The sequence below is a fragment of the Salvelinus sp. IW2-2015 genome, linkage group LG15, assembly GCF_002910315.2.
Source record: "Salvelinus sp. IW2-2015 linkage group LG15, ASM291031v2, whole genome shotgun sequence".
Classification (NCBI taxonomy): Eukaryota; Metazoa; Chordata; class Actinopteri; order Salmoniformes; family Salmonidae; genus Salvelinus; species Salvelinus sp. IW2-2015.
Window position 1 is genome coordinate 15,100,619 of NC_036855.1, and position 19,730 is coordinate 15,120,348.

The 19,730-nt window shown below is 43.1% G+C and overlaps 1 protein-coding gene across 2 annotated transcripts in view; it reads left to right on the top strand.

Annotated features, from left to right (window-relative positions):
* LOC111974857 (prostaglandin G/H synthase 1) overlaps positions 1-19,730 on the top strand; it is a 50,747-nt gene that overhangs the window by 822 nt on the left and 30,195 nt on the right. The window contains exons 3-4 of one of the 2 annotated variants that reach the window (XM_024002916.1): positions 15,688-15,804; positions 19,312-19,452. In XM_024002916.1, the coding sequence (XP_023858684.1) occupies positions 15,688-15,804; positions 19,312-19,452 (258 nt within the window). The remainder of the gene's footprint in view (positions 1-15,687; positions 15,805-19,311; positions 19,453-19,730) is intronic. The other variant, XM_024002917.1, reaches the window with a different exon arrangement.

Sequence of the window (19,730 nt, forward strand, 5' to 3'; positions counted from 1 at the left end):
GTCATTCATTTGGATTAACTATCCCTTGAAAATAGGACTTTTGCAAATCCTGCCTTGAGGTACAGGTAACTGCCAAAATAAAGGAAACCCCAATATAGTGTCTTAATAAGGTGTTGGGCCACCATGAGCCGCCAGAACAGCTTCAATGCGCCTTGGCATAGATTCTACAAGTGTCTGGAACTCTATTGGAGGAATTCAACACCATTCTTCCATGATAAATTCCATCACAAGTATTTGATACACTGCRGATTTTGCAGGTTTTCCTACTTACAAAGCATGTAGAGGTCTGTAATTTTTATCATATGTACACTTCAACTGTGAGAGACGGAATCTAAAACAAAAATCGAGAAAATCACATTGTATGATTTTTTAAGTAATTAATTACCATTTTATTGCATGACATAAGTATTTGATACATCAGAAAAGCATTTACATTTAAGTCATTTAGCAGACGCTCTTATCCAGAGCGACTTACAAATTGGTGCATTCACCTTATTGATAACCAGTGGAACAACCACTTTACAATAGTGCATCTAACTCTTTTAAGGGGGGGGGGGGGGGGGGTTAGAAGGATTACTTTATCCAATCCTAGGTATTCCTTAAAGAGGTGGGTTTCAGGTGTCTCCGGAAGGTGGTGATTGACTCCGCTGACCTGGCGCTCGTGAGGGAGTTTGTTCCACCATTGTGGGTGCCAGAGCAGCGAACAGTTTTGACTGGGCTGAGCGCGGAACTGTACTTCCTCAGAGGTAGGGAGGCGAGCAGGCAGAGGTGGATGAACCCAGTGCCCTTGTTTGGGTGTAGGCCTGATCAGAGCCTGAAGGTACGGATGCCGTTCCCCTCACAGCTCCGTAGGCAAGCACCATGGTCTTGTAGCGGATGCGAGCTTCAACTGGAAGCCAGTGGAGAGAGGAGGAGCGGGGGTGACGTGAGAGAACTTGGGAAAGTTGAACACCAGACGGGCTGCGGCGTTCTGGATGAGTTGTAGGGTAATGGCACAGAAGGGAGCCCAGCCAACAGCGAGTTGCAGTAATCCAGACGGGAGATGACAAGTGCCTGGATTAGGACCTGCGCCGCTTCCTGTGTGAGGCAGGTCGTACTCTGCGAATGTTGTAGAGCATGAACCTACAGAACGGGTCACCGCCTTGATGTTAGTTGAGAACGACAGGGTGTTGTCCAGGATCACGCCAAGGTTCTTAGCACTCTGGGAGGAGGACACAATGGAGTTGTCAACCGTGATGGCGAGATCATGGAACGGGCAGTCCTTCCCCGGGAGGAAGAGCAGCTCCGTTCTTGCCGAGGTTCAGCTTGAGGTGGTGATCCGTCATCCACACTGATATGTCTGCCAGACATGCAGAGATGCGATTCGCCACCTGGTTATCAGAAGGGGGGAAAGGAGAAGATTAATTGTGTGTCGTCTGCATAGCAATGATAGGAGAGACCATGTGAGGATATGACAGAGCCAAGTGACTTGGTGTATAGCGAGAAATAGGAGAGGGCCTAGAACAGAGCCCTGGGGGACACCAGTGGTGAGAGCACGTGGTGCGGAGACAGATTCTCGCCACACCACCTGGTAGAGCGACCTGTCGGGTAGGACGCAATCCAAGCGTGGCCGCGCCGGAGATGCCCAACTCGGAGAGGGTGGAGAGGAGGATCTGATGGTTCACAGTATCAAAGGCAGCCGATAGGTCTAGAAGGATGAGAGCAGAGGAGAGAGAGTTAGCTTTAGCAGTGCGGAGCGCCTCCGTGACACAGAGAAGAGCAGTCTCAGTTGAATGACTAGTCTTGAAACCTGACTGATTTGATCAAGAAGGTAATTCTGAGAGGATAGCAGGAGAGCTGGCCAAGGACGGCACGTTCAAGGGTTTTGGAGAGAAAAGAAAGAAGGGATACTGGTCTGTAGTTGTTGACATCGGAGGATCGAGTGTAGGTTTTTCAGAAGGGGTGCAACTCTCGCTCTCTTGAAGACGGAAGGGACGTAGCCAGCGGTCAAGGATGAGTTGATGAGCGAGGTGAGTAAGGGAGAAGGTTCTTCCGGAAATGGTCTGGAGAAAGGAGAGAGGATAGGGTCAAGCGGGCAGGTTGTTGGGGGCCGGCCGTCACAAGACGCGAGATTTCATCTGGAGAGAGAGGGGAGAAAGAGGTCAAAGCACAGGGTAGGGCAGTGTGAGCAGAACCAGCGGTGTCGTTTGACTTAGCAAACGAGGATCGGATGTCGTCGACCTTTTCAAAATGGTTGACGAAGTCATCCGCAGAGAGGGGGGAGGGGGAGGAGGATTCAGGAGGGAGGAGAAGGTGGCAAAGAGCTTCCTAGGGTTAGAGGCAGATGCTTGGAATTAGTGGTAGAAAGTGGCTTTAGCAGCAGAGACAGAAGAGGAGAATGTAGAGAGGAGGGAGTGAAAAGGATGCCAGGTCCGCAGGGAGGCGATTTTCCTCCATTTCCGCTCGGCTGCCCGGAGCCCTGTTCTGTGAGCTCGCAATGAGTCGTCGAGCCACGGAGCAGGAGGGGAGGACCGAGCCGGCCCGGAGGATAGGGGACATAGAGAGTCAAAGGATGCAGAAAGGAGAGGAGAGGGTTGAGGAGGCAGAATCAGGAGATAGGTTGGAGAAGGTTTGAGCAGAGAAGAGATGATAGGATGGAAGAGGAGAGAGTAGCGGGGGAGAGAGAGCGAAGTTTGGGACGGCGCGATACCATCCGAGTAGGGCAGTGTGGGAAGTGTGGATGAGAGCGAGAGGGAAAAGGATACAAGGTAGTGGTCGGAGACTTGGAGGGGAGTTGCAATGAGATTAGTGGAAGAACAGCATCTAGTAAAGATGAGGTCAAGCGTATTGCCTGCCTTGTGAGTAGGGGGGAAGGTGAGAGGGCGAGGTCAAAAGAGGAGAGGAGTGGAAAGAAGAGGCAGAGAGGAATGAGTCAAAGGTAGACGTGGGGAGGTTAAAGTCACCCAGAACGTGAGAGGTGAGCCATCCTCAGGAAAGGAACTTATCAAGGCGTCAAGCTCATTGATGAACTCTCCAAGGGAACCTGGAAGGCGATAAATGATAAGGATGTTAAGCTTGAAAGAGCTGGTAACTGTGACAGCATGGAATTCAAAGGAGGCGATAGACAGATGGGTCAGGGGAGAAAGAGAGATGTCCACTTGGGAGAGATGAGGATCCCAGTGCCACCACCCCGCTGACCAGAAGCTCTCGGGGTGTGCGAGAACCACGAGTGGGCAGACGAGGAGAGAGCAGTAGGAGTAGCCAGTGTTACTGTGGTAATCCATGTTTCCGTCAGTGCCAAGAAGTCGAGACTGGAGGAAGCATAGGCTGAGATACTCTGCCTTGTTGGCCGCAGATCGCAGTTCCAGAGGCTGCGGAGACCTGGAACTCCACGTGGGTCGTGCGCGCTGGGAACCACCAGGTTAGAGTGGCAGCGGCCACGCGGTGTGAAGCGTTTGTATGGTCTGTGCAGAGAGGAGAGAGAAGAGGGATAGACAGTCACATAGTTGACAGGCTACGAGAGGCTACGCTAATGCAAAGGAATTGAATGACAAGTGGAACACGTCTCGAATGTCAGAAGTTAAGCTACGTGCAAAAAAATCTTATTGACAAATGAATACAGTACGCTGGCTGGCTGAAATAGGCTAGCTAGCAGTGGCTGCGTTGTTGACTTTGTTGAAAGTTAGCTGGCTGTAACCTCGATAACTGGCTAGGTAACCTCGATAACCTTGATAATTACTCAACTACACAATTATTTGGATACAAAGACAGCAAAGACAACTATGTAGCTAGCTAACACTACACTAATCAAGTCGTTCCGTTGTAATGTAATAGTTTCTACAGTGCTGCTATTCGGTAGGAAGTTGGCTAGCATGGCTAGCTGCTGTGCTTGGACTAGGTAGGAGAACGGCTGCGCGGCGGACGAAAAATAGCTGGCTAGCTAACCTCGCATAATTACCTCTAAACTACACATTATCTTAGATACAAAGACAGCAAGACAACTATGTAGCTAGCTAACACTACATAATCAAGTCGTTCCGTTGTAATGAATAGTTTCTACAGTGCTGCTATTCGGTAGAAGTTGGCTAGCTGGCTAGCTAGCAGTGTGACTACGTTAGAAGGACGAAAATAGCTGGCTAGCTAACCTCGATAATTACTCTAAACTACACAATTATCTTTGATACAAAGACGGCTATGTAGCTAGCTAAGAAAAATTTGCTAAGATCAAACAAATCAAACCGTGTACTGTAATGTAAATGAAATGAAATGTAATACTACCTGTGGAGCGAAGCAAAATGCGACTACTCGCTCCAACCCGGAAGTGCAGAACTTAATATTTTGGTACAGAAACCTTTGTTTGCAATTACAGAGATCATACGTTTCCTGTAGTTCTTGACCAGGTTTGCACACCCTGCAGCAGGGATTTTGACCCACTCCTCCATACAGACCTTCTCCAGATCCTTCAGGTTTCGGGGCTGTCGCTGCGGCAATACGGACTTTCAGCTCCTCCAAAGATTTTCTATTGGGTTCAGGTCTGGAGACTGCTAGGCCACTCCAGGACTTGAGAACCTTCTTACGGAGCCACTCCTTAGTTGCCCCTGGCTGTGTGTTTCGCGGTCGTTGTCATGCTGGAGACCAGCCACGACCCATCTTCAATGCTCTTACTGAGGAAAAGGAGTTTTGTGCCAAGATCTCGCGATACATGGCCCCATCCATCCTCCCTCCAATACGGTGCAGTCGTCCTGTCCCTTGCAGAAAAGCATCCCCAAAGAATGATGTTTCCACCTCCATGCTTCACGGTTGGGATGGTGTTCTTGGGGTTGTACTCATCCTTCTTCTTCCTCCAAACACGGCGAGTGGAGTTTAGACCAAAAAGCTCTATTGTTGTCTCATCAGACCACATGACCTTCTCCATTTCCTCCTCTGGATCATCCAGTGGTCATTGGCAAACTTCAGACGGGCCTGGACATGTGCTGGCTTGAGCAGAGGGACCTTGCGTGCGCTGCAGATTTAATCCATGACGGCGTAGTGTGTTACTAATGGTTTTCTTTGAGACTGTGGTCCCAGCTCTCTTCAGTCATTGACCAGGTCCTGCCATGTAGTTCTGGGCTGATCCCTCACCTTCCTCATGATCATTGATGCCCCACGAGGTGAGATATTGCATGGAGCCCCAGACGAGGGTGATTGACCGTCATCTAGAACTTCTTCCATTTTCTAATAATTGCACCAACAGTTGTTGCTTTCTTACCAAGCTGCTTGCCTATTGTTCCTGTAGCCCATCCCAGCCTTGTGCAGGTCTACAATTTTATCCCGGATGTCCTTACACAGCTCTCTGGTCTTGGCCATTGTGGAGAGGTTGGAGTCTGTTTGATTGAGTGTTTGGTATATATATATACACTGCTCAAAAAAATAAAGGGAACACTTAAACAACACAATGTAACTCCAAGTCAATCACACTTCTGTGAAATCAAACTGTCCACTTAGGAAGCAACACTGATTGACAATAAATTTCACATGCTGTTGTGCAAATGGAATAGACAACAGGTGGAAATTAGAGGCAATTAGCAAGACACCCCCAATAAAGGGTGGTTCTGCAGGTGGTGACCACAGACCACTTCTCAGTTCCTATGCTTCCTGGCTGATGTTTTGGTCACTTTTGAATGCTGGCGGTGCTTTCACTCTAGTGGTAGCATGAGACGAAGTCTACAACCCACACAAGTGGCTCAGGTAGTGCAGCTCATCCAGGATGGCACATCAATGCGAGCTGTGGCAAGAAGGTCTTTGCTGTGTCTGTCAGCGTAGTGTCCAGAGCATGGAGGTGCTACCAGGAGACAGGCCAGTACATCAGGAGACGTGGAGGAGGCCGTAGGAGGGCAACAACCCAGCAGCAGGACCGCTGCCTTTGTGCAAGGAGGAGCACTGCCAGAGCCCTGCAAAATGACCTCCAGCAGGCCACAAATGTGCATGTGTCCAAGCCATAGACTGTTCACTCTGCTACCCTCCGGCAAACAGTACCAGAGCATTGGCTCTCGGACCAACAGGCTCCGAGACAGCTTCTACACCCAAACAAAAAGACCACTAAATAGCCATAAGACTGCTAAAATGGTTAATTAAATGGTTACACAGACTATCTGCACTGACCCTATGCACACTCACAGACTATATATACACACACACGCACACTCCCTCACACTTTCACACACACAACACAAACACACTTTTGCACTCATCATATGCTTCTGCTACGCTGTTCTTTATTATCATCATCATCAATCCTGATACATAGTCACTTACATAGTCACTTTAACCTGCATTCATGTAGATACAGTACCTTCAACGAGTATACATACCGCTTTGACTTAATCCACATTTTGTTGTGTTAAAGCCTGAATTCAAAATGGACTAAATAAATAAAACAATCACCCATCTACACACAATACCCCATAATGACAAAGTGAAAACATGTTTAGAAATGTTGGCAAATGTATTGAAAATGAATTGCAGAAATATCTGAAGTACATACCGTACCAGTCAAAAGTTTGGACACACCTACACATTCAAGAGTTTCTTTACTTTGACCATTTTCTACATTGTAGATAAATAGTGAATACATCAAAACTATGAAATAACACATATGGAATCATGTAGAACCAAAAAAAGTGTTAAAACAGTTAAGAGGCAACTCCGGGATGCTGGCCTTCTAGGCAGAGTTCCTCTGTCCAGTGTCTGTGTTCTTTTGCCCATCTTAATCTTTAATTTTTACTGGCCAGACACCCCTCATTCAAAGTCACTGAGTTCTTTTCCATGGTAGCCAAAATACTGGGCATTTTTATACATGACCCTAAGCATGATGGGCTGTTAATTGCTTATTTACTCAGGAACTACACCTGTGTGAAGCACCTGCTTTCAATATGCTTTATCGCTTATTTACTCAAGCGTTTCCTTTATTTTGTCAGTTACCTGTAGCTCTCCAAGAGGGTTGGCTTCCCACCCCTGATCTTTTCCCCAAATACTGGGAGTTTGAATATGTTCTGGTGACATTTGATTTCTACACAATTAACCCCAAATTCAAGAAAAATCGAATGAATATCAATTTTAAGGTGTTTGAGGCTGATTTGCAAAACCTTGCCATCTTACATAGGCAAGATCTTTTGCGGTTATGCTTACCTTTTTTGCCTAGCAGCTTGTGCACTATACTAAAATGTCAAAACTGGATATTTAAGGCAAGGGGCATTTCTCATTTTATGACTTAGCCTAAATTCATCACTGTCCATAAATGCTTATTACATTTATTTTCAAAGACACAAGTTGGCATATCAGATTTTAAATACAGAATTTGCTGACGTAATTAGGCTAAGGGAAATAAAAGTATGAGGAATAACAGTGTTTTTGCTGAGATATGCACACAAATTAACCTATATTTTTGCCCATTGTAAGGGATGGGAATGGTTCTACAGAGATCTTTCTGCCACAGAAAGCCTTTGCCGTCTAAGCGTTTATTTTCAGGATGCGTAAATCCAAACTGCAACACCTACTCATTCAAGGGTTTTCTTATTTTTTTAAAACTATTTTCTACATTATAGAATAGTAGTGAAGACTTCAAAACTATGAAAGAACACATATGGAATCATGTAGTAACCAAAAAAGTGCTAAACAAATCAAAATATATTTTATATTTCAGATTCTTCAAATAGCCACCCTGTACTCTTTGCACACTTGGCATTTTCTCTCAACCAGCTTCACCTGGAATGCTCTTCCAACAGTCTTAACTTCTCTGGGATATGTGGGACGTTAGCGTCCCACCTAACCAACAGCCAGTGAAATTGCAGGGCGCCAAATTCAAAACAACAGAAATCTCATAATAAAAATTCCTCAAACATTCAAGTATTATACACCATTTTAAAGATAAACTTCTCGTTAATCCAGCCAAAGTGTCTGATTTCAAAAAGGATTTACAGCGAAAGCACACCTTGCGATTATGTTAGCTCAGTACATAGCCACAGAAAAGCACAGCCATTTTTCCAGCCAAAGAGAGGAGTAACAAAAAGCAGAAATAGAGTTCAAATTAATCACTAACCTTTGATCTTCATCAGATGACACTCATAGGACNAACTTCTCTGGGATATGTGGGACGTTAGCGTCCCACCTAACCAACAGCCAGTGAAATTGCAGGGCGCCAAATTCAAAACAACAGAAATCTCATAATAAAAATTCCTCAAACATTCAAGTATTATACACCATTTTAAAGATAAACTTCTCGTTAATCCAGCCAAAGTGTCTGATTTCAAAAAGGATTTACAGCGAAAGCACACCTTGCGATTATGTTAGCTCAGTACATAGCCACAGAAAAGCACAGCCATTTTTCCAGCCAAAGAGAGGAGTAACAAAAAGCAGAAATAGAGTTCAAATTAATCACTAACCTTTGATCTTCATCAGATGACACTCATAGGACTTCATGTTACACAATACATGTATGTTTTTTTTCGGTAAAGTTCATATTTATATCCAAAAATTTGAGTTTAGGCGGGACGCTACTGTCTCACTTGGCCAAAAGCCAGAGAAAATGCAGCCGCCAAATTCAAATAAAATACTATAAAAATCAAACTTTCATAAAATCACATATGAAACATACCAAATTAAAGCTACACTGGTTGTGAATCCAGCCAACATGTCAGAATTCAAATAGGCTTTTCGGCGAAAGCAAACAATGCTATTATCTGAGTTAGCACCATTGTAAACAAAGAGAGGTTCCAACTCGTGAAACATGACTACAAAATATCTCAAAAGTTACCTGTAAACTTTGCCAAAACATTTCAAACTACTTTTGTAATACAACTTTAGGTATTTTTTAACGTAAATAATCAATAAAATTGAAGACGGGATGATATGTGTTCAATACAGGATTAAAACAATCTGTAGCATGCTTTCTGGTCACGCGCCTCTATCTAACAGGACCCTTCAAGTGACCCTGATTCAAAATGGCCGTACTTCTTCATTACACAAAGGAAAAACCTTCAACTAATTTCTAAAGTCTGTTGACATCCAGTGGAAGCGGTAGGAACTGCAATTGTATTCCCAATGAAAATCCATTGAAGAGTGACCTCAAAAAAAACTACTCTGAATGGTTTGTCCTCTGGGTTTCGCCTGCTAAATAAGTTATGTTATACTCACAGACATGATTCAAACAGTTTTAGAAACTTCAGTGTGTTTTCTATCCAAATCTACTAACAATATACATTTCTTCTGTGGATGAGTAGCTGGCAGTTGAATTTGGGTATGCTTTTCATCCAAACGTGAAAATGCTGCCCCCTATCCTAGAGAAGTTAAAGGAGTTCCCACATATGCTGAGCACTTGTTGGCTACTTTTCCTTCACTCTGTGGTCCGAATCATCCCTAACCATCTCAATTTGGTTGAGGTCGGGGGATTGATAAAAGTCATCTTGTCCGTGAGAACCATGTAAATTTATCAAAACATCACGCGAGGGTAAGCCTACACGAAACACAGACCTTATTTTAAGTGTTTCTAAAATCCCCTATGGGAGAAATGAATGGTGGAACAACGATTGGAACCATTTCCCTGTTTGATTGCTATGTTTTTTGGGGTATGATGACACCTCCACTGTGGGGCTCTATCTTGGACACTCTTGGATTGCATCCTACCAGGCAGGCCGCTCCTACCATGTGACGTGGAGATGATCTGTGTCTGCACCACGTACTCACTACTGGTGTCCCCCAGGGCTCGGTTCTAGGCCCTCTTCTCTCTATACACCAAGTCACACGGCTCCGTCATGTCCTCACATCGTCTCTCCTATCATTGCTATGCGGATGACACTCAACTACCCCCCCCCCCCCCCCCCTTCTGACACCCAGGTGTGGCGACAAGCATCTCTGCGTGCCTGGCATATATCTCAACTTGGATGTTGGCCCAACACCTGAAGCTCAACCTCGACAAGATGAAACTACTCTTCCTCCCTGGGAAGTCCTGCCCGCTCAAAGACCTCTCCATCACGGTTGACAACTCCAGTGTCACTGGAGAGAACCTTGGCGTGACCCTGGACAACACCCTGTCGTTCTCTGCAAACATCAAGGCAGTGACCCGTTCCTGRAGGTTCATGCTCTACAACATCCGTAGAGTCCGACCCTACCTTACACAGGAAGTGGCGCAGGTCCTAATCCAGGCACTTGTCCTCTCCTGTCTGGACTACAGCAACACGCTGTTGGCTGGGCTCCCCACTTGTGCCATCAAACCCCTGCAACGAATGCAGCAGCCCACCTGGTTTTCAACCATGCCAATTTCTCTCATGTCACCCTGCTCATCCGCACACTCCACTGGCTTCCAGTTGAAGCTCGCATCCACTATAAGACCTTGGTGCTTAACTACGGAATAGCAACAAGAACTACCCCTCCCTACTTTCAGGCTGTGCTCAATCCCTACACTCCAACCTGAGCACTGTATTCTGCCACCTCAGGTCTCTTGGCCCTCCCACCCCTATGGAAGGGCAGGTCCCGCTCAGCCCAGTCCAAGCTCTTCTTTGTCCTGGCACCCCTATGGTGGAACCAGCTTCCCCCTGACGCTAGGATAACAGAGTCTCTGAAGAGTCATCTTCCGAAACATCTGAAACCCTACCTTTCAAACAGTATCTTTAAATAATCCTCCTCCCACCCCACCTTCTAGCTCTGACACTACTGACAGCTACATTATTGAGGTAAAATGTACTTTCTATGCCTGTGATAGCTACACATATCGTAAGATGAATGCACTTACTGTAAGTCGCTCTGGATAAGAGCGTCTGCTAAATGACTCAAATGTAAATAAAAGGCCACTCTAAAATGTGCAGTTTTGTCACGCACCACAATGCCACAGATGTCTCAAGTTTTGAGGAAGCATGCGATTGGCATGCTGACTGCAAGAATGTCTGCCAGAGCTGTTGCCACATAATTAAATGGTCATTTCTGTACCATAAGTCGTTTTAGAGAATTTGGCAATACAGCCAACCGGCCTCACAACCACAGACCACGTGTAACCATGCCAGCCCAGGACCTCCACATCCTGCTTCTTCACCTGCAGGATAATCTGAGACCAGCCTCCCAGACGGTTGATGAAACTGTGGGTTTGGACAGCTAGGGTTGTTAAGGTGAGCATATTACCGTCACAAGTCATGGCCGTAGTCAAATTCCACCTGACCGTTTAGTCAGGGTAACTAGGATTCTCCAAATCTGCGCTCTGATGCCGCTGATGGTCATTAGTAGCCTACCAAACTTGCTAACGGCCAGTTGCTAATGGCCTGGTACTCAGCGCTCTATTGTCCCTCTAATCACTCTGATGTCAATGCAAATGCTATTGCAAATACAACACTTCATTAGAGTCCATGAGCTCATGTTGCGCAACATTTCTATAGACTATGCAATCGCGTGAGAAAACAGTTCTGATGGTCTCTTAAAAAGAGGATCCCATCAGCTTTCTATAGGCTAGACCTACTATATTTATTTATTTTGTTTATTTGTCAACGTTCCTAATATTAAACACATTGCTTTGTTTTACAACAGGAGTATAGCTTACCAGGCTGGCATAAAAATTTACTGTGGGAAAAGCTTCCTCCATTCGCTATTTAAGTGCATATGACACTTATTTTTTCCCCCTGACCCTGTTCCGACAGGTGCATGATAATGTTACATTCTAAATTAAAACTAATTTCACACACATATATTATTTAGTATATATAAAGACAAGATTCAATTGAAAATAGTCTGATGGGTGACAATATTATCACTTGTGAATTATGCCCAGCATGTGCAGTCTCAGGCAAGAAACAGTGGCACATTTTTTTGTTGACTTTTTCAAATCATAGTGGCACACATGTAGCCTAGTCCATAGGCCTATATGTTTTGATAAGGTTTGTATTACAACTAAAATGGCCAAATGACTCCAAACGTCACCTATAGGCCAAGGACCCCTGCAACACGGTTGGAGTGGACATAGCCTACAGAGCCTAGTGAAACATCTGTTCTTATAAGACTAGTCATTGCGCAATTGGGTGTGAAAAGAGTTTTGACTAGCCACTATTTAAAAGAAGATCCCAGCTTTCTCGTGCTTATATATTTATTGCAAAATTTGCGAAAGTAAGCACATTTAATCTGCTTTACAACATACAGTATGTGGTGTGTGTATTTCAAGTTTGGGGAAGCACATTTTCACCATAAAATTGAACCTCTATAATAAAACATTCCATTCATTATCACATTTGTAGACTAGCCTACTATTCGTAATGTGATGAGTAGATTGGATAGTCATAATGTAGGCTAATATAACTCGATCACTGTTTGCAAAAAAAGACAGTTCAATGCATGGCTGAGCGCGTATGGAGTAGGCTATAGGCTATTTCAGATGGCTTACATTTCTTCTTTCGCCCTGTTTTCTTCATACTGTAAAATAATATAAAATAACACCATGGAATTCAAAGCAAATCTTGCCTTCTAAATGAACTAGTGTAGCCCAAAGCCATATGGCAAAGCCAGATGAGGGCTTAAAATAAGGAAAACTCAGAATATGCTATAAATAATTAATTTATTGTGATGGGTAGGCTATAGACTTTTTAAAATGTAGATGTTCCAAAGGTCCACATCAGTGGCTTGTAGGTTATGCGTGGAAGCCAGGAGATGCTAAAAGTGTTAGTTAATTACCATGAGACTAGCAGTTATTTGCTTGGCAATTACCGGCTGACAAAATTTCACGACCTCCACAGCACAACCGAAGAATTTCTGCACAAACTGTCAAGAGACTGTCTCGGGGAAGCTCTTCTGCGTGCTCGTCCTCCTCATCAGTGCCTTACCTGACTGCAGTTCGGCACTGTAACCGACTTCAGTGGGGAAATGCTCACCGTTGATGGCAACTGGCAAGCTGGAGAAGTGTGCTCTTCATGGATGAATCCCGTTTTCAACTGTGCCAGGCAGATGGCAAGCAGTGTGTATGGCGTCGTGTGGGCGTGCGGAACAGAGTTCCCCATGATGGACGGGCATAAGCTACGGACAACGAACACAGTTGCAATTTGAATGCACAGAGATACCGTGACGAGATCCTGAGGCCCATAGTCGTGCCATTCATCCGCTGCCATTACCTCATGTTTCAGCATAATGCAGAGCCCCATGTCGCAAGGATCTGTACACATCCTGGAAGCTGAAAAATGTCCCAGTTCTTCCATGGCTTGCATACTCACCAGACATGTCACCCATTGTTTGGGATGCTCTGGATTGACATGTACGACAGCGTGCTCCAGTTCCCGCCAATATCCAGCACCTTTGCACAGCCATTAAAGAGAAGTGGGACAACATTCCACAGGCCACAATCAACAGCCTGACCAACTCTATGCGAAGGAGATCTGTCGCGCTGCATGAGGCAAATAGTGGTCTCACCAGATACTGACTGGTTTTCTGATCCACACCCCTACATTTAAAAAAAAAAAAGTAATCTGTGATCAACAGATGCATATTTGTATTCCCAGTTATGTGAAATCCATAGATTAGGGACTAATGAATTTATTTCAATTGACTGATTTCCTAATGTACTGTAACTCAGTAAAATCTTTGAAATTGTTGTATGTTGCGTTTTTATATTTCTGTTCTGTGTGTATCATACTTTGACTAAAACAATGACTTATTGACTTGCATCGTTGTGCAAAATCATGGGTAAGCTCTTGTCTTTCAGCTCGAAAAAGTGGATTTCTGCTGGTGTGGGTGATGAAAACAGCAAAAATAATGTCCAAAACGTATAAAGAGCACAGTTTTATGTACATTTTCCAAAGTATACAACATGAATATGAAGCTAATGAACAGGGGCCCAGATGGCAAAAGAATTCCTCCCGCTTGCTATTTTCCGCTTACTATTTAGACCATAAATTCCTACCGCCAGCGGGCAAGTGTAGTTTGCCATTCAAGACATGATTTACATCCCTGACTGATAGCCCCCACTCATAGGACTGCTATGTGCCCTAGGCAAGCCGTCTAGCCATGAGTTAATTTGAAAGACAATAGTTAGTCTGTTGCAAAATGTTTTGCGACAAACTGTTTACTCCAAACGGAAAACATTTAGCAATGGGGAAAAAAGAGTACTTCAGTTTAAGAAAAATGGAACGAAATAGGGAGGGACCTAACTAAAATTGCCCAATAGAAGCTCTCGTTTTGCTTCCGTTTGGTTCTTAAATGGTAAACGATTTCCGTAATGAATATACCCCAGGTAGGTCCCTCCCCGTTTTATTCCATTTGGTCCTTAAACGGTTTCTGGTGCAGGATTTAATGAATACACCCCAGTTCAATATTTATAATAAACTGTCGGGCTCTCAACTTACTGTTAAGAGTTAGAATAGTAAAATACACAATTTAGAATTTTCTTTTATCTTGTTTGTCACTGAAAGTCACTCAATTAGAATGTAAACTAACAATTTTTAGATTGCTAAGTTAGCCAGCTATCTAAACTTGTAGTAATAATGGCCTAATACCGACTGGCACACTTACTTGTTTGTGTTAACACAGATGGCACAAAGCATATTTGCAGGCGGAGGAAGACTGTTTTAAATTTACATGATCTGCCGTATTCTGCTGTATCATACTTTTTTTTTTTTTCTTCACTTAACGGTACAAATCTTAAACTTCCATTGTTTGTACATTTGAATGGGTTAGGAACACTATGGCGTTTAATACATATTTCATACTATAAATATTCAACCAAATATCTGTCCTGTCGGTTGAATGAGTTGACTACTAGTACAGTATAGGGCTATGTCTCCAATCAAGAAGCCACCATTTCCTCTTAGCAGAAAGAGACTGAAAGAATCCAGTTATCTAAATGACTGAAGAATACTGCTTAATGAGGAAGGATCGGCTGAACTACTGCCACTCATACATACTCTTCATTGTGAAAATTATATTTATGATTATCTCAATGGATGCGTGTCTTGCAGGGAAGGACAGGAAGCCATAACATGATAGTGACTGCATGGCCAAGGATGTGAGAGTTGGCATCTTGCTTGTCTCATGGCAGCAGACATTTCTGTTTGCACAGCTCTCCAACCCCAGTCTGACTCTCAGTAGTCCCAACACTCTTCTTTCCTGGCTTGTAAATTAATTGTAGGCTAAATCTCAACTGGAAATCATTCAACTTACTGTTAATGCACTAGTGCATCGTTGCTAATGGAAGATTTGTGTGAAAATAGTAGGTTAGGTTGTACACACCTCGAGTTAGGATTTGGCCCAGACTAAGATGACGTGCTCATTTAGCTGTCGTATTGGTGAGTGTCCTCGCCAGATGACAATCATGAAAAATGTGCTTATAGCATGAGCAAAACAATGACCTCAGGCTGGAACTTGATTTTGCCCTCCTCCCTTCTACTGTGTGCACATAACTGTATTATTAAATATCTTCCCTACCTCGCCAGGGAGGAGGGAAACACATCAAATTCCAGCCTGAGATTATTGTTCTGCTCATGCTTTAAGCACATTTTTCAGTGTGGCATCCAAGCTAGAGAGACATTGGACACCATCTGAATATTGTCCTGGCTGACAACACGGACGTGCGTTGTTATGACTGATGTTGATCAGGAAAAAGTATGTGCTCTACTAGGAAAAACTTTGGCGTTCTTGGTCATTTCAAATTGTCAGGAAAAGCTCAGTGCCCAAACTATACTTTAATCGAAGTGTGTGTTTTCTCATTTGCAGTGAATCCCTGTTGCTATTACCCCTGTCAGAACTGGGCTGTGTGTGTCAGGTTTGGCACTGACCGCTATGAATGTGACTGCACTCGCACCGGCTTCTATGGACAGAATTGCACTATCCGTAAGTGAAATGTCTGGCTTATACATTCTTTTGATTATTATTCTTTTGATTAAGTTACATTTTCCATTTTCCTCCCTGGCTTATCAAAATATTGCTATCCTTTCCTGATGTGCAGAAGGACTTGTAACAAGTAAAATGGAAAGAGAAGATAAGCGCATTACATAACCAGGAAATAACATTCCTAGGCCATAAAAGTGAATGATTTTGGTAGTGGGGTTCTGCACAGCTGGGGTATGGCTTTACAAAGCCAGGGAGACATTTTTGTGTCCAGTCTAACTAACACTGATAGTTTACTTGAAAAATGTCTACGCATTTTAAAGTTCCACTGGTCCCTCGTCCATCTAGTAGCTCTGTAAACACTTAATTTGTTTCATTCCCCCTCTTCCATCCTAACGGGAACTGACATGGGTAATAGTTAATAGTGGTTCGAATTCAGTCATGTTTTGTGGCGTACCATTCACACTTGTAGGAAAGGTTTCTGGGAATCATAGTGCATGATTTAGTAATGAATAATACCAAAACGAAATGAAATTACTTTCAATGTTGTCTCTTAATACTGCCAGTTGTGAAATAAGGTAACAGATATACGGTCTAGGGTTAAAAATGAATGCCTTGTTCAAATAGGCAAACCAGTATAAAACCTTGCTTATCAAAAAATTGAACATTTACAGTGCCTTCAGAAAGTATTCATACCCCTTGACCACATTTTGTTGTGTTACAGCCTCAATTTAAAATTGATTAAATATTTTTKTTTTTCTCCTGAAAACATGTTTTTAGACATATCTAATTCACATAAGTATTCACACCCGAGTCAATACATGTTAGACACCTTTGGCAGAGATTACAGCTGTGAGTCTCTCTGGGTAAGTCACTAAGAGCTTTGCACACCTGGATTGTACAATATTTACCCATTTCTTATTTTCAAAATTCTTCAAGCTCTGTCAAATTGGTTGTTGATCATTGCTAGACAAACATTTTCATGTCTTGCCATAGATTTTCAAGCAGATTTAAGTCAAAACTGTAACTCGGCCACCCAGAAACATTCACTGTCTTCTTGACAGGCAAATTCTTTTTAGGTTGTTGTCCTGCTGGAAGGTGAATTCATCTCCCAGTGTCTAGGATTTTGCCTGTGCTTAGCTCCATTCATTTTTTTTTTTCTACTTAATTAATAAATGCTACTTAATTAATTAATTAATTATTGTTTTAGATTCCGTCTCTCACAGTTGAAGTGTACCTATGATAAAAATTACAGACCTCTACATGCTTTGTAAGTAGGAAACACTGCCGATTTTGCAGGTTATCAAATACTTGTTCTCCCCACTGTATATGCATACCCATAACATAATGCAGCCACCACTCTGCTTGAAAATATGGAGAGTGGTACTCAGTAATATGTTTTGGGCAAATCCAATACAACACTTTATATTCAGGACATAAAGTTCATTTTGTCACATTTGTTTGCCGTATTACTGTAGTGCCTTGTTGCAAACAGGATGCATGTTTTTGAATATTTGTATTCTCTACAGGCTGCCTTTTTACTCAATTAGGTTAGTATTGTGGAGTAACTACAATGTTATTGATACATCCTCAGTTTTCTCCTATCACTGCCATTAAACTCTAACTGTTTTAAAGTCACCATTTGGCCTCATAGTGAAATCGCTGTGCAGTTTCCTTCCTCTCCAGCAACTGAGTTAGGCTGGACGCCTGTATCTTTGTAGTGACTGGGTGTATTGATACATCATCCAAAGTGTAATTAATAACTTCACCATGCTCAAAGGGATATTCAATGTCTGCTTTTTTACCCATCTACCAATAGGTGCCCTTCTTTGAGGCATTGAAAAACCTCCCTGGTCTTTTGAGGTTGAATCTGTGTTTGAAATTCACTGCTCGAGTGAGGGACCTTACAGATAATTGAATGTGTGGGGTACAAAGATAAGGTAGTCATTAAAAAATCATATTTAACACTATTATTGCACACAGAATGAGTCCATGCAACGTATTATGTGACTTGTTAAGAACATGTTTTACTCCTGAACTTATTTAGGCTTGTCATAATAATGGGGTTGAATATTATTGACTCGAGACGACATTTCAACTTTTCATTGAAATATTTCGAAAAAAAACAGAATTCCACTTTGACATTATGGGTAGTTGTGTGTAGGTTAGTGACAAATCTCAATGTAATCTATTATAAATTCAGGCTGTAACGCAACAAAATGTGGAAAAAGTCAAGAGGTGTGAATACTTTCTGAAGGCATTGGAAATCCAGACATATGTAAATATTTTCATACCAGAGGAGCCAGGGATCAGTAGTGATTGATGCAGATGGCACTACATGGTTGCATTTCTCACCTCCTCTCTAACCTCCACTACTAGGACACTCTGTCCTGGGCTGGCCCAGCATATCTAACAGGCATGTTTGTTTTGGGCACTATACAACTCTACTTTCAGGACATTTAAGCTGTGGAAGTTTTTGCATAGTCCATCTATAGATACTCAATAAAGGATAGACTTTCAGTAACATGTCAACTGCATGTCTGTGGAGAGGGGACTTTCAAAATGAGGTGAAATGAACCAACATCCCCTTATCACAGCTCAAAGTCAAAAGAAACCGGCCAGGTTTCAGGTGAACACCAATATAAATTAGATTAAAAGGAAAGCAAGCCATTTCCAGTGTTGTCCTGCTTGGGGGTTGTCTTATAATATAGCTTTTCAATGTCAAATACAGTAGACTTTAAATTGGATAAACTCAGTAGTGAGTCTCTTCTATCCCATCAACGGTCTGTATATACTCTTCCTTGTCATCATTCTGTCTCTGCTAAATGTCTCCTTATGTGGAGTGCTCATCAGTAGTCTAGAATGTTACCATGGTTTATCGCCTCAATCCTGGCTATTATAGTTGGCAGCAGCAGTGTTTCCCTTACTATTATTCAGGCAGGGTGGGCCATCTGCCCTGCTCTGTTTCCCCTTTAGTTTGGCCTGAATTAGTCTCAATTGAAAATGTTGGCTTTGGAAACCCTGGATGATTATTTAGGGACCCTCTTCACTCTGCCTGTAAAGTAATCTGAGGGAAACATTGACTGGCTGTCTAGGTGGGCCACAGAGTGATACTGTACTGCAGGGATCATCAACTATTTATTTTTTTCTTAAGTAAATTACAAATAATTTGTAGACTGCAAATTGACCACAAGAAGCCCAAACACACATATTTGACTAAAACATAATTATTTCAAATCTTGCTTTCATTTGTATACAATCACATGTCTCTCTCTTAAGAGTGGGAATACTTGGGAACATATTTCCAAAATTGAAATCACTTGGAGCTGATTTCCTGTTTTTAGTCTTTTATGTCCCCTCATTTTTTTTACTGAAAACTTAGGGGGGACCAAATGAAACCTGTGAGCCACCAGTTTGGGAACTCTGCTGTACTCTATGCAACGCCTGCTTTATCAAAGCTTTGTGCATTATCTTTTTTATCCCTGCTGTGTGCCTTATCTCTGTGTGTAGCTGAGTTCTGGACAAGGGTCTACCTGAAGCTGAAGCCGAGCCCTGATGTGGTCCACTACATCCTTACACACTTCCACTGGCTGTGGAGCCTCATTAACAGGACCTTCCTACGGGACTGGCTCATGAGGGTAGTCCTCACAGGTGAGTCGCCTGGCATTCAATGCAGCCGTGGTGAGCATTCTGGCACAATGGTTGCCGTGTGGGTGCTGTGTATAAGGGGTGGAATGGCTAACTTAATGCCGTACTATGTACAGCGCTTTGTAACCAGGGGGAACAAGTTATGATGATGGAAATGCATGCATGGATCAATTATGTTGTTGAAAATGCTTTAACGCTCTCCAGAGCCATATATTCATATCTACTCTTATGTTACTGCACTAAGAGAAGAGTTGCTCTTCCCTACCAATGTACTCCGACTA